The sequence below is a fragment of the Centroberyx gerrardi genome, chromosome 23 (assembly GCF_048128805.1).
Source record: "Centroberyx gerrardi isolate f3 chromosome 23, fCenGer3.hap1.cur.20231027, whole genome shotgun sequence".
Classification (NCBI taxonomy): domain Eukaryota; kingdom Metazoa; phylum Chordata; class Actinopteri; order Beryciformes; family Berycidae; genus Centroberyx; species Centroberyx gerrardi.
Window position 1 is genome coordinate 14,897,615 of NC_136019.1, and position 15,371 is coordinate 14,912,985.

The 15,371-nt window shown below is 42.5% G+C and overlaps 1 protein-coding gene across 1 annotated transcript in view; it reads right to left on the reverse strand.

The window, feature by feature from the left end:
* The window catches only part of LOC139917252 (pyruvate carboxylase, mitochondrial-like), a 281,612-nt gene that overhangs the window by 46,415 nt on the left and 219,826 nt on the right, over nt 1-15,371 (reverse strand). The window contains exons 13-16 of the mRNA XM_078291757.1: nt 14,040-14,184; nt 13,668-13,757; nt 6,701-6,922; nt 1,306-1,462 (exon numbers count right to left, since the gene is read on the reverse strand). Coding sequence (XP_078147883.1) covers nt 1,306-1,462; nt 6,701-6,922; nt 13,668-13,757; nt 14,040-14,184 — 614 coding nt within the window. The remainder of the gene's footprint in view (nt 1-1,305; nt 1,463-6,700; nt 6,923-13,667; nt 13,758-14,039; nt 14,185-15,371) is intronic.

Consider the following 15,371-nt stretch of genomic DNA (forward strand, 5'->3'; position numbering starts at 1 on the left):
AGAGTGGGAGAGAGAGATGGAGGGATTGAGGGAGCGAGACAGAGAGAGAAATGGGTAGAGCGCGGGGCAAATAGATCAAAGCCATTAATCACAATCATCTGCAAATTTTTGATGGCACTCCCCCTATGGGACACCGAGAGGAGAGAGGAGAGGAGAGAGATGGAGAGGAGCAGGCAAAGAAAGAGGGAGTTGAGAAGAGAGGGATAGAGGGAAGGGAAGTGTATAATGCAGAGAGATGAATGGAGGTATAAAAATGGGAGCTATAGGAGGGAGGGGGTAAATAATGAGTATATGATAGGAAAGAGGAGAGGAGAGAGGGAGGAGAGGGAGGTCAGTGTGTGATTCAATGGGAAGGAGGGAGGAGGGGACAGCTGCATTAGTCATAAAGCCACTGCTAATTTATTTCAGGTGAGGGGGATTACACTGTGTGGGTGTGTGTGTGTCCTTGTCTATGTTTGTGTGTGTGTGTGTGTGTGTGTGCGTGCAAGTGAGTGCACATGTGTGTACCTGCATGCGTATCTGTCTGTGTGTCTACAAAGTGCCATTGTGTGTGTGTGTGTGTGTGTGTGTGTGTATGTGACTCATCTACATCACTGAGGTAGCTAGTGTATCCATTTGGAAAGAGTGTGTGCGTGTGTGTGTGTGTGTGTGTGTGTGTGTGTGTGTGTGTGTGTGTGTGTGTATGCTTGAAAGCACTTATGTTGTATGTGTATAGTTGTGGGTAGGCTCTAGTGTGTAGGCATATGCTTCCGTGTGTGTGTGTGTGTGTGTGTGTGTGTGTGTGTGCGCGTGTGTGTACATGTGTCAAGCCCACTATTCTACAACATTATTGGAGTAGTTGGCATTTAGAAAGGAATGTCTTACTAGTGTACATCTGTGTCTATGTATGCTGCTGCTGTGTGTGTGTGTGTGCGGGGGGGTGTAACTCACTTATTGCTGATGGTAGGAGGCAATAGGAGCACACTGACCTGAATTCATGTGAATGTGTCTATGTGTGTGTGTGTTTTGTGGGTTGTTATTGTATAGTGGATGCATTTGGAATGGAATGTGTGTGTGCCCGTGTGTCCATATTTACACCGCTGCTTGTGTTTGTGTCTGTGTGTATGTTTACATTGCATCATTGAAGACAGTCCATCCATTTAGAAGCATTTGGAAAAGAATGTGTGTGTGTGTTTGTGTGTGTGTGTGTGTGTGTGTGTCCACATTTAGACTCCTGGTATTTTTTCTGATTTTCAAATAACTGAATTGAGATGAAAGTTGAAAATTCAAAGTGTGTGTGTGTGCGAGTGTGTGTGTGTAACTCACTTGAACACAGCGTTGTCGGGGTAGTTGGTGTAGCCCACGGCGTTGGCCCCTCTCAGCAGCATCTGGAACGGGACGTTGGGGATCAAAGCTCTCAGCTCCTGGAGTCTTTTCCAGGGACATTCGGATAGGAACCGCATGGCCACGTCAAAAGTAGCACCTACACACACACACACACACACACACACAAATGCTGAATATTTTCTCTTCCACTTTCATCTCAATTCAGTTATTTGAAAATCGTAAAAAAAAATATTTCAAACCTAACACATCGCAACGGATGCCCAAACACATGAAGTTCAAGTTCAATAACTTTATTTGTCCCCGGTGGGGCAATTGGTTATACGTATACACACACACATATAGTATTCATTCTAACACTTTAATCATTTCATTTTAAAGTCACTTCAAAACCTCAGATATGTTTCGGGGGAAGAGGAAAAAAAAAAAGATAGCGATCACTCATTTTCCCTTCTGGGGGAGTAGATTAGCGAATCTCACACCCGTTTATCATATCAGCCAGAAATATTGAAGCCTCCAGTGGTTTTCTGCTGATCCAACGCTGTCATCATTAAATTTCATTTTCTGAGCACTCATACATTTGGACAGAGAGAGAATACCAAGTACAACCACATCTTCCCTAGTCTGGGAGGGGCAGGAACGGCCTGGAAAAAACCTCTCCTTTATCAACTTTTATATATATTTATTTTCCATTTTGGGTTTTAGCATGTCAGCATCTCCTAAACTACTAGTTGGGAGCAGAAATGGATCACGGCAGTGCTATTTAATATGCAACATGAGCATTAGCATGTTTTATTCCATGTGGGATCTAACATGATGCTGAATTTACTGATAAAGTTGAAGAAGACTGACAGTTGGTCCCACATACCCAGACATTAGGCGAGAGGCTGCCGGGAACATTGTTTTTGGGAAGTGGAAGCTTCCAATCTGTCATGAAGACGAACTAAAATAAATCGGATGGAAAGATGGAAACAAGCCATCCAACACAACGCCCAAGAATGCCAGCAAAGTCTTCAACACTCCATATAATGTTTAAATTGAGTGGAGAAAACTGACTTAGGACTGCTATGAGTGAGGAACAGATTTCTTGTTGAGGGGATTTTTGTGGGGATTTTTGGTCCTGTAACACCTCATGTGAGAATGTTATGTGTGTATGGTTTGACTATGGTTTGGTACATCACTCAATCAAAATAAATTAACTAATTGTGGGGTTAGGGTTAAACTACCGGCTCCCATGCACAAATACTTTCAAGCTACAGTATGTCTCATGCTCCTGAGCCAGTAAAGGCTCATGGTGAATAAAAATGAGTAATATCTGTCATTTGAATTGTAGAGCTAAATAAACACACACATCTTAGCGGTTATCAGCATTTTTGCTTAAGCGTGCAATTGTGAACCTGATGTATTGGCGTGGGCCATGACAGTTTATCCTACTAGATCGATGTTAGCCTCATTTTATTGCACTGGATTACTTGATTTGTCCATACCTTCATGCTTGTGTGTGTGTGCCGCCTGCACCAAGCAACGGCTCGCAATCCTACAACATGCAAAACTACTCGGCGAATAAAATTGATGCGATCCCGATTGTGCGACTGCTGAGCTGAACAAGATGAGGAAGCCAATGTGCCCACGTAATTAAAGATCCGCCGTGTTCCATCTGATAAATTTGCCAACTGTGAAGCAAATAGGCAGAACCGTATAGACACTCACTTTTATTTGACCTAATTCGTATTACTGTATCTTCGGCGGCGTGGGGAGGAACACTATATCAAGAAGGGACTGCTTAATCCTCAAAGGGCTTTCACTGGCATAATCTCTTCAATGATTCATTCTGCCTCTAAGCAGTCGAAACATGTGAAAGTAATATTCTCTATCTCGGACCACGCTAAAAAAGCGTCATTGTATAGGGACGTTGTATCAGGAAAACACAGAGTTTGAGACACACATGGTCATCTCCATTCACTGATTTATTTTGGTTATAAGTGATACAAGCACATTTGAGTGTAATATCCCCTATCTCTAACCACTTCGTAATAAAAGTGCATTGTATAGGGACAAGAGGGGCGGCAGTTAATCCTCCACGGTCCATTCAGTGATTTATTCTGAGGCTCGGTTTAAAAGGTACAGAAACGAGCTGTCGCGCCGGGACAGTGTGCTGCGAGTCGGACTTTTCGCTGCAGTGTGGTAGTCTAATTTGTGTTTCACAGCCGGGATCAATATGAGGCGAGGGAACCGACCGGCAACTGGTGATTCTGGGAACTTCTGGCTTCAGAACCAGATTGGACACAGTGGCGATTTATTCACATTTAACGGCGGGGACGAAGAGCGGGTCGACTGCTTTCTAATACACTGTCCTGAAATCTACATAGTGTGAAGGATTAATTGAAAAAGTAATTGAATCTCGATCCTACTATATATAAAAAATACTAACTATATTTGTGCTCAGAGTTACAAAAATAAAAACCAACTCAGCAAAATTCAAAAAAACAAAATGCAGGGTTTTTTTCTTCTATGATTTAATCTTATTTTCAACTGTTATTTTTAAACTTTTATATCATTTATTGTTATGTCTCTCTTTGATTCCTTTAATATTGTTTCATTGTTGCAAAGTGTACTGAGACACTCTGGTGTGATATTGCACTTTAAATAAACTTTGACTTGACTCCCATCTATAAAACTACCAATTCCACTACAGAATATTAAAACGTTTTGGCCAAGAACTTCTCATTGTGCGTCAAGAGGCTCGGTAGCCTATTCGCCGCTCAGTGTTCACTTTTTAGAGGGTTTTGTTTGTACAAGGATACTTAAGTAGCCAAAATAATATAAAAGAACCAATATGCATGTAAAGACACTCATGCAAGATATGATTATAGAGCAAACCGGTTAAGTCTCGGGAGGTTTCGGGGGGATAATTCTTTCAAGGATTTATTCTGGCTTTAAGTGTTTAAATAATTATGGGAAAGTACTATTCTGTTTTCTCTGACTCATAATCATATCATGTAGCGACTGCCGATGCCTCAAGAGGTTCCGCCGGCATATTACATTTCTCTTCAGTGATTCACTCCCCCCCGCAACTTTTTCCAAACTGAGAAAGACAAATAGATCTCCCGCTTCTCAGCTCATAATGTCAGCGCATTACACCGTCATTATGTCAGGGCTTGTTTAAACTTCTCCAAGTCTCGTTTCACATTTGATTTCGGTGATGTACTCTTGCTGTGGCTGTACAAACGGGAGGAAGACGAGCGCGTACTCGCTTTTCTCTGACTGCTTTATAAAGACAGAATATTTAAGATTCAAGAGCTTTCATTCACATTAGATTTCTTGCAACAGCTCAAACATTCGTACTTTGAAAGAGAGTTGGGTGGAAAGAGAGAAAGTGAGATGTATTCACTCTTCCGCTGCTGTTTCATCATAACGGGCTACGGCACAGAGACCAGATTATAATACAAACCGTTGACGCCTCGAGAGCTTTCATTGGCGCGTCTCTTAAAATGATTTTCTCTGGCAGCGAGCGCTCAAATAGAGCGTCTTTACTTTCCCACATTGTCTACCCAGTTCAGGATAATTACTCATCAAAAAGGGACATGCTACTGCAACGGAGACCCAAAGCCTCAAAGGGAAGCCGATGACATCTCTCTCCCATTATTTGTTTCTACTATAAGTCATTCAACTTTTCAAAAATAATTAAAAGATGCTGAAAAAAAGCAATCATGTCCCTGATTCAAAGCACTTTCATTTTCTTGAATTGGGTTCACGCAGTAATGAGACATACAAGGGCAGTATATTAAGGATGTAAAAGAAGTTTCAGTATCTCTGTGCTGAACCGCTCTGTTGAAAATAAGTTGCACTGACCTTTCTCTTATTAGTTCATAGTAATGGAATAGAATATCATGCAGTCAGTCTGTATAAACCTGTTAAAACTGTTTCAAGAGGCTTCCCCGACTGCAGCATTCATTGATTCATTCATCTCTCGATCTTCAAAGATTTACTTTCATGGCAACTGTTCAAACACGGCTAAGCCGGATCTGTATCGTCTTTCTCTGGTCAGCTTCATAATAACGCCACTGTATACAGCAACATTAAGTCAGGAAGGAAGTGTTTAAGCCCTTTTTTCCTGGGATATCTCAATGATTTACTTTTGCCGTAACCGTTTTATCTGTTCAAACACGAGACGAGTCGACAGTTGCTTAATGCGAGACGTGCTCAAAGTGCTCTGTTCTCTTCACGGTAATGAAATATATTGCCTTCCCCTAACCGGCTCGTCATGATCGGCTATCAGGAGGAATTTGATCTCAGGAAGGGTTTACAGCACTTAAGGAGCTTTCACGGGAGATTCTCTTACCAAAATTATTTTTTCTCACTCCCAACTGTTCAATTATCCAAAGATGAGCGCACGCTTGTTGAAACAGACGCCCTTTTTACTTTCTGCTTTTGTTGTCCTTTTGTTCTTATGTGGTGTTTGTTGTTTTCGCCGCGTGTGTGATCTACTCAAAATACTCTATCGTCTCCAAGTGATGCGTGCACGATCAACTCCGAGCGCTTCGCCACAATAGAGCATCAAATTAAATGGTTCAACCTCAAGAGGTTCATCGGCATGTCTCTTCGACGATGCGCTTGTCCCGAGTGTTCCGGTGTTCAAACATGAGAAAAATGAGTCTTCTCTCTGAAACCGGTTCATAATAATTACACTTCACATAGGGACATTATCAGGAAGTGTTGATAATTGTTCCCGCCGCAACTGTTCAAACATGACGCATGTATTCCCTTTCTCTCGCCAATTTCATAGTAATTGCACATCATATGGGGACATTACGGGACTATTCATGCCTCAAGACGTTTCAATGGCACATGATTTTCTCTGTTCAAACAAGAGAAGGCAAAAGGTACAATCACCGTCTATTGCCTGAACACGGTAAAGATCTCCTTCCGGGAGAGGAGGTGGAAGAATGAGTTTTCACGTTTTTCAATGCCACATGATTTTCGCCGTTCAAACGGGGAAAGATGGAAAGGTACAATCACCATCATCATTGAGACGTGGAAAAGATCTGCGGCAAGAAGGGCGAGGAAATGAGAACTGGAGGCTTTGCTGTTCAAACACTTGAGGCAGGAAGGGGGTGGAGGAGTTCATACACACATTGTCTGAAAGAAAAACTCGTTCTTACGGCATGATTGCTGGCATGAAGGTACAACTGCTTTGAAAAACGTCATATTTTTACAGTTGTACATATTACGGTTATGGCTATGCATGTGCCATGTCAAAAATATAAACATTAATTTCATGTAACTTCTTTCTTCAAAGTATGGTGTTTTGGAATGAAAACCACATTTAGACACACACACACACACACTCTCTCTCTCCCAACACACAGCAACTCACCTCCCCAGTTTTCCAGGCTGAAAAGGTTGTTGAAGTTGTGGCTGACGAACGGTGAGATCTTCTTCAGGTCGTGGGTCCGGACCCTGGTTGCCAGGAGCGACTGGTGGGCGTCCCTGAAGGTGGTATCCATTAGCAACAGGCCTTGGTGGGCGCGGACGGCCTTGGCAAAGCCCTCGGGACCGTCGCGCAGCAAAACATCGCGGAAGCCAACCGCCGGGTCACCTATCAATGTGAGAGGGGAGAGAGAGAGAGAGAAAAATGAATGTAGAGGAAGGGAGACGGATGAATAGAGAGAGAGAGTGGCATTGAAAGAGAGGCAATGTTATGTCAATTGGTAACAAACCTAATAAAAACATTAAATAAAATGTTCCACGGCACTCAAGGATGGTGCAGATACTTTATGTTGATCAGTCAATACATTCATTGAAGAGGCATTAATAAATGAACAGAAAAGAGATTAATAAAAAAATACTTGAAGCTTTTAGAAAACGACTGCTAAGTGGAAACGTAATTACAGCCTTTTGCTTAAAAAAATAAGTATTTATTTATAATCATATTTGAATACTTGGTCAAAATCTGTGAGCAGTGCTTTATTTATCTGATCTTTTAAGTGCTGTATCCACTGTTGACACTGCTGAAGTGTCTGGCAAGATAAATGATTTGCACCAATTTAACAAGGTGCCTGGTGAGCAGGTAAACTGCTGTTATTGACAGAGTTCTTCCCTAAACCGTGGAGGTAACAACGCTGACGCTTGTCATAACTTCTGCTAATGAGGCGGACGCCGTCTCCTCTCATCCCTGCTCACATCCCCCCCGGCTCAAGTTGATCAACTATAAAAGAACACAGGGATATAAGCGCGGCGGCCGGCTCATTAGGTACGCCGCCCATCCATTCATGAAAACGGATCGCTCCTGCTGATAGCGAGTCACGCGGCCACAGTTTGCTATATAAAGTAGGCAGACGGGCGTTGAGGAATTTAGCTACTGCTGAACGAAAATTAGAGCGTGCAGAAGAAGTGACCCGAGTGATTCAGAGTGCGGTACGGTCAGTGGTGCAAGGCAAACACAAAAACAGGAGCGCAAAAATGTCCGCTTCTAATGTGTAGTGCGTACCGGGAACGGTGCATTAAACAAAAAAAAAACAAAAAAAACCCCAAACACATCCACTCAGTTGATAGTCTTTGGGGAGAAAACAGCTTGTTGATGACAGAGCTTGAAAGGAGAATGAGTCGTGTAAGCTAACAGGTGGACTACAAACAGGCGAATCACAGGGATCCACATGAACCGACATCTATGAGGAGCGTTTCTGAAAACCTTGGAGGATCCAGACCCTGGAGAATTCAGCAGAACGTCACATAACCACCAAAAGCTCCAACTAGAGGAGTAAAAACAGCGGAATCTCATAATGGCATTTGCAATTCACTATAGATGAGTGGGACTCTAAACAAGCAAATTTAACATTGTGGATGGCTTGCTGTAGGAACTCTGCTGTAACAACAAGCTGTTTTCAGCCCAGCCTCTGTCTCTCTGCCTCTCTCCCCTCATCTCTCTGTCTGGCAATTAAACACCAGCGCGACCAGAGACGTTAAAATATTGGAAACAGAATTAGGATCTATTTTTGCCGCGGCGTGTACAATAATCAATCAATAGGACTGGTTAATGAGGTACAATCTGGCCTGCTTAGTTGTCCTCCACTGCCCTCTCTTTCTCTCTCTCTTCCTCTTTCCTCTCTCTCTGTTGAATATACACACTTGACCTTTTATTGTTGTACCTCGTCCCTGATAACAAATGATCTCTGCTATAATTGTCTCTTAGGCCAGGACGGGCAAAATGAACCCACACACTCCACGGATATGTTTGTACGCACATGCACACACACACACACACACACACACACACACACACACACGCACGCATACACTCAGACAGACGCAAATGAGCTCACCAAAACACACACACAGGCTAGATGAGCTCTGTGAAATCACATTGCCAAAGCAAATAGATACAGACACTTTGAACTTATCAAGATCTGTTTAGAATATGGAGTGGAACACACACAAGCGCAGACAGAAACACACACACACACACACACACACACACACACACACACACAAATGCCTGCATGTGAGCAAGCGTATACTGACAAAATCTCTCGTTCGATTTCTCTTTCATCTGTCTCACACACGTATGCAGTCTTACAAACTTGCTTTGTCTATTTTTTACCACTCTTTCTGTCTATTACACACACACACACACACACACACACACAATACAAAGGAAAGGAGGGCATTTGTATTGGGACCTGCGGCGAATAAACAATGGCCTGTGAATGTGACAGAATCCCACGAAAAGTTGCTGTAGTCAGTATCTGAATGAGCGTGTGTGTGTGTGTGTGTGTGTGTGTGTGTGTGTGTGTGCGCATGTGTCAGCGTAAGACGTAGAAACAAAAGGAATGAGCAGATACACGTCCCAAGAGGTCACACTACTAGAGAGTTGACCCACTTACACACACGACTCCGTGTTGACAGGGAGACGTCACCTCTCCCCCCCCCCCCCCCCCCCTCCAGCTGCCTTGCCCTCACTTCACTCCTATTTCTCCCCCTCTGATGTTCTTCGCTTTCTCTCAGATTTCCCTCCACCTCCTCTTACCTGCTCCTCGCCCGTCTGGCCCTCTCTCTGCACTTCCCTTCTCCTCCAATTCCACCAAACTACTTGATTCAAACTTTTGTCATTCGCCAGGAGAAAATGAACACTGCTCTATTAAATTGCTAGCAGTTTTTTTTTGGAGGTGGGGGTGTTTGAGTCTGCAAGATGTGATTTGGGAAATGGCACACTGGAAAAATGGACTAAAAAAAATGGAATAAAATTTGTCCTTCCTCCACACAGCTGTAGATTTGAATGGGAGTTGCGAAATAAACAACTGCAAAATATTCAGTTTCTTAGAGGAAGACAAAGTAAAAAAAAAAAATATATATATTTGCAGCACACCACAAAAACAACAAATCCAAGCTATCTGCAGGTTTCAGAATGTCACATTTAAGACTCTTAAGAAACTTTTAATGCTACCTGGAAAATACTTAAGAACCAAAATACAAAATAAAGAAACAAAGCTGGCAAAATCAGCCTATTTCTGTTTGAACATGCTAATAATAAATAAGCAAAGTAAGAAAAAGGACAGCAGGAGATTAATTGTTAAGGGACATGCAGTCCAACTGTGTTTATAAAAGTGGATACGATGAAAAACAAGTTTTGCATATTGTACTACTAACCCTGTTCTGTATTAATCTAAGTAGCATAGAGAGCACAAAGTTAAGTTAAGTTAATGAGCATGAATGTTTCATGCCACCCCTCCCTCCCTCTCTCTCTCCTTTTCAGGAAAAGGGGATTCGAGGTCAGGTTTTCGTGTTAGCCTACACTCCTCTTCTCCCTCTTCCTCTCTCTATGTGAAAGTCTACTCATCTCTCACCTCTTTCTCTCTCTATCCCTCTTCTATTTGTCAAACATTTCCAGTACTTTACCTCATTCATAATTACTCATAATAATTCCCTTCCAGCCCTTTAATGCCCTACAACATTTACAGTTAAGTCTCAATGGCATCTCTATCTCTTGCAATAGAAAAAAACAAATAAAAAACCTTAGCTTAGAGGCGTCTGGCTATTGACCTCTAGACGTCTTCCAATAAGTAATTCCAGACAATAATTGGAACAAGTTGTACTTCTACACCATCGACGAATCAGCAGCAATCGGCCTTCGGCGGGTAAGCTTCAAAATAAAAGTCCTCATTAGAAAATAATGGCCTTGGATACTTATAAGACAGATATTGTCAGGACACCTTCTCATCGTCTTTCAGGAATACGCTCTCCCTCCTTTCATTCATCCTCTCCTCGCTGTCCGGGGGAAGCCCCCAATACCTTTTTTTAATGCGTTTCCTCTCTTCTTCTTTCCATATCTTTATCTGAGATGTGATAATGTAAGCCCCATCTCACCTTCCCTCCCTCCTTTTCTGCAGGCAGTACATAGTAATAGAACTTCCTCTCCTTTCCCTCCGTCATCCCTCCATCTCTGATGTGGTATTAACAACCACACCCCACTCTAAACTTTGCATTCTTTTCTCCTCGTTTTTGATCCACTAGAAACGGCCTATATTACCATCCATCCATCCATCCATCCATCCATCTCTCCCTCCCTGCCACCATGCCCATCAGTCCATTTTCTCTGCGTATAGGGATTATACAGTTCCCAAACCCTCTCACCGTTCTCCTTTCATAACCCCTTTCTCCTTCCCTGCCCCTGTCCCTCCATCCCTCCCTCCACAGAGTGTGATAATACAGGCCCTAATCCCTCTCTTCTCTCAATCCCTCTGTCGAATGAAAGAAAGGATATAAGCACATTACAAATCTCATTACTAGGCTTTAGGTATGCCTCTGTGCGTGCCTGTGTGCGTTGCATACAACAACCTCATCAACTGCTTACAGTAGGTGAGTGTGTGAGCGAGAGCAGGGGTGTTTACCTTTAGAGTGCCTACTCAGTACGTGAGCGTCTCTCTGCATGAACGTGCAAGTGTGTGTGATTTTGTGTGTGTGACCTTGCTTGTTTTCCTGCGACGAGAGGGGCGGGCAATGACAGCTTTCAACATGAGGTTTGCATAAACAGACAAGTGGTGGGTAAGCACAGAGGAACACACACACAAAAACCACAGATTATTCTGTCCTATTCCGCTCCATTCTGTTCCACTGTGCATCGGTTTTAGACGTCGCATTCGATTAGTTATGCCTGATTATGATTCATATTATTCGTATTATTTTGTTATGAATTCATGTTTTGCCGGGCATGCTGGGTATTTGCTGAGGCAGAGCAAGATGCTAATAAACATGTCAGATTGATAAAGCTGACTTTTTTGTTGTCAAAAGGAGCGGTTGCATAAATTCATGCCAGTTTGTGCCCCCGACCAAAAAATGAACCAGGGTGCACACTGGGAGGGACACAAAGCGGTCGCTGCAAAATGGCCACAGATAAAAGCTGTGGCATCAAGTGAAATAAAAAGACTTCTACTGGATTACTTTGATGCTTATTTTAATGGACGGCATTAGTAAAAACAAGCACGTCTCCTCAACATTTCAAAATGAGCGTGTTTCATCAACAATTCAACCTTGATTTAACCTTTCAAAATGCACCAAGACACTGCAGTTGGTAGGGAATAAAAAAAAAAAAAAAAGCTCCACTCCAGAGACGCTAAGAGGCTCACCGAGCTCATCAAAGAGCCCAGCTCGGCCGCTGGTCTTTCCTGGGAGACCCTGGAGGCGGTGGTGCAGAGCCGGATGAGGAGGAGAACTTGCGCCTTCACAAACAATGAACTACACCCACTCACCGCTGTGCTCACAGCTCAGCAGAGCACTCTGGGCCACAGACCTTTTCCTCCCCGAGCGCTCAGAGCAGCCGTTTAGGAAGTCCTTTCTGCCTACAGCTATCAGACTGTTCGACAGCCCATTTGTCTTTCAGCAGACGCTTTTATCCAAAGTGCCTTACAGTAGCACCAGTGTCTACATTTTCATTGTGGATGGCCTCAGTGGAAGAGATCCCCTAACCCTGGCAGTGTTAGTGCCTTGCTCTGCACACTGTGCTACACAGGGAGTGGAACCACTGTAGCAACTGATAATGTAACGACTGCTGGAAAATGTAATAACTTCCTTGATTCAAACTTTGTCATTCGCCAGAGCAACAACATTTAATAAAATGTTCCTCTAAATGAGTCAAAAAAGTACAATGCAACTTGTTAATGCAATCAATTTCTGCATAATGTTATAACATCACATTATTACTGGCAACTGGCACTTTCTAAGGGCTGTAACATTTTTTTAACAGATGATGTAATAATAATATTGACTAACAATGAAATAACTTGAGTTATTGCATTCGTATTCTTACAAGTTCCTACATTATTACTTATGATGACCTTGATGACGACAATGAAGATGGGACCGAGTTGGCATTTTTATTCTGTTTATTCTGTGTGTTTTTCTTATGTTCATTTTGTTATCAATATTTAGTCTTTGTTTGCCCACTCTCGGCAACCATTGAACATTGTTCCATCCTGGAGAGGAGATTCTGATCTGTGTAGCCCTACCCAAGGCTTCCTCCATTGTATCCCTAATGAGGTTTTCAGTTGAGTTCAGTTGTCTAAGTTTAGGAGGAGTCGTTTTCATTTATTGTCTCAAGATGTGGGTGTTGTGGCCTATTGAGACCGTAACTGTGATTAAGGGCTAACTTAACTTGAGTTAGTCAATATTATTATGACATCATCATTTTGAATTAATAATAGCTGAGTAATGTAATAATGTGAGTGTTATTACAGTACATTATCCAGCATTTTATTGCATTAACAACTTTTATTACATTTTCAACCCATTAAGAGGAGACATTTTATTACATTTTGACAAGTTATTATTCGGCAGCTCCATTATCGGTTGCTACAAACCCTAACCTTGGCAGTGTTAGTGCCATGCTGCACAAACTGCAACAGAGGATCACAAAACCTCCAAATAAAACCTTGAATGGTGCTCACACACACACACACACACGCACAGATAAAGCGCTTTGCAAATCACACAGGTTTTTAACCAGTTATTTTCTTGTTGATGGCTCTCTTTTTTTTTTTTTTTTCATTGTTGATGTTATTTTCGTAGGATTGTTGTGTCAAATGTTTTTTTATTTGAGCATGTTGACATATATACACATACATGAGCACATATATCCATACAAATATACATGTTGTTGATGGCTCTACTATACAAATTGTATGCTATGTGTTGTGATTGGGGTGTATTACTGCTCCGGTACAGTATAATGCCTGAATTTGACCCTGAGATGAAGAGAATGTGTCTCACAAAATGTAACTGGGCCAGTGGAAGAGGGTTTCACACAGTGAACTGAGAGCTGTGATTGGACGACTTGAGTTTGACTGACATACCCATGGTGACAGGAGGGATGACGGGGTCCGTGGAGGAGGGCTTAGCCTTGACAGGAATGGGTGTGGTTGGTCCGTTTACCATCACATGACCTGGAGGACAGGTAAAACACCTGAGAGTGAGTTTCAATGTATATACACTTACAATTATACACGGTCTTATAACATATGTACTGTATGGCCCTAAAGAAAAAAAAAATCACAGAGGTCAGGGACGCGTTCTTTAAACACGAGGCCATCCTGTATGGGTACATTTAGATCTATGACTGTGTGGTTACATGCTAAAGAAGGTGTAGGTTTTCCTTGTGTGTGTGTGTGTGTGTGCTTGTGTGTGTGTGTGTGTGTGTGTGTGTGTGTGTGTGTGTGCACACTGACCCAGGTAGTGCAGTAGTTTCTGGGCTCGATTCTGCGTGGGTTTGAGGTTAAAGAGTTCCTGGTTCTCGTCGATAAACTGGGTGTCCACTGTGGAATGGAGGAACTGGTGGTTGGACAGAACGTTCTGAAGAAACGGGATGTTGGTCTGGAGGGAGAGAGAGAGAGAGAGAGAGAGAGAGGGAGAGACTTTAACTTCTTTAATGAGCAGCTCACATAAATTTTGGAAAGAAATCTGCATGTTTTGTTAAACAAAACCACAAAAAAAAGCACCTCTCACACTAACCCACACACACGCACCTACACACAACAATAACCAAACTGAATACACCAGAGAGAAAGAGAGAGAGAGGAGCAAGTCAAAAGGAGTTAAAAGACAGCAATCAGTGTAATCAACTCCTATCCTGGTAATATTTTTTATTGTTTTGAAGGCAACAGCTAGCCTAAAAGCACTGTTAAAAAAGAAAACAGACTCACATTTGCGAAAGCACACACAAAGCAGAGATACACAACATTAAAACACACAAATTGTGGCATTGCAAAAACCACATTCAAATCACAGAATACACACTGCACAACCCGAGCCCCCATACACACACACACACACACACACACACACACACATAGAGCAGAGGGAGACAGTCAACTGTTGAAAGTAATTACATTCCTTTTCTGTTTTGTTGTTGTTGTATGTTTGTCTTAGACAAGTATTATCACGGCAATTAAGCTTTCTGAATTGAGGAAGACAGAATGAATGAGAGAGAAGGGAAAAAGGAGAGAGATGCAGTTGTTCAAGGTAATTTCATTATTTGCTCTGTTGATGGTTCTGTTGCTCTTGTATGCCTGCCTTGGCAATGTAAGAAGAATACTCTGAACTGAAGAGCAGTGAGGGAGGTGGGGGAGGAGCAGGAGGGGTGGGGATAGAAAGAGAGAAGGGGAGAGAGACATTCGTAGACAGAGAGACATAAAGGGAGAGTGTGAGGACTAGATGGGTGGTTTGGGCGAGAGAAGGATATGTTAATAATATTCTTGGAGCCGCTTTAGATGTGTTTATCACTGTTTAACGTCCCCCGAGGGAGGGGAGAGAGCGAGGGAGAGGATATTGTGTGAAAAGTACGAAAAAGAAAGTATAATAAAAATAAAAATACAGCAGATTATTTCTCCAAGTTTGAGAAAAAGCGTCAAATTTACCGTTTACGGAGGATTTTGCATAGGGTCCAATATGCTGGCTTCATAAACAGCATTTAAAAAGCAAACCCCGGCCACTCGTAACCCAGCATCCAAGCACCACTTTTATGCCCATCCTCACACACACACACACACACACACACACAC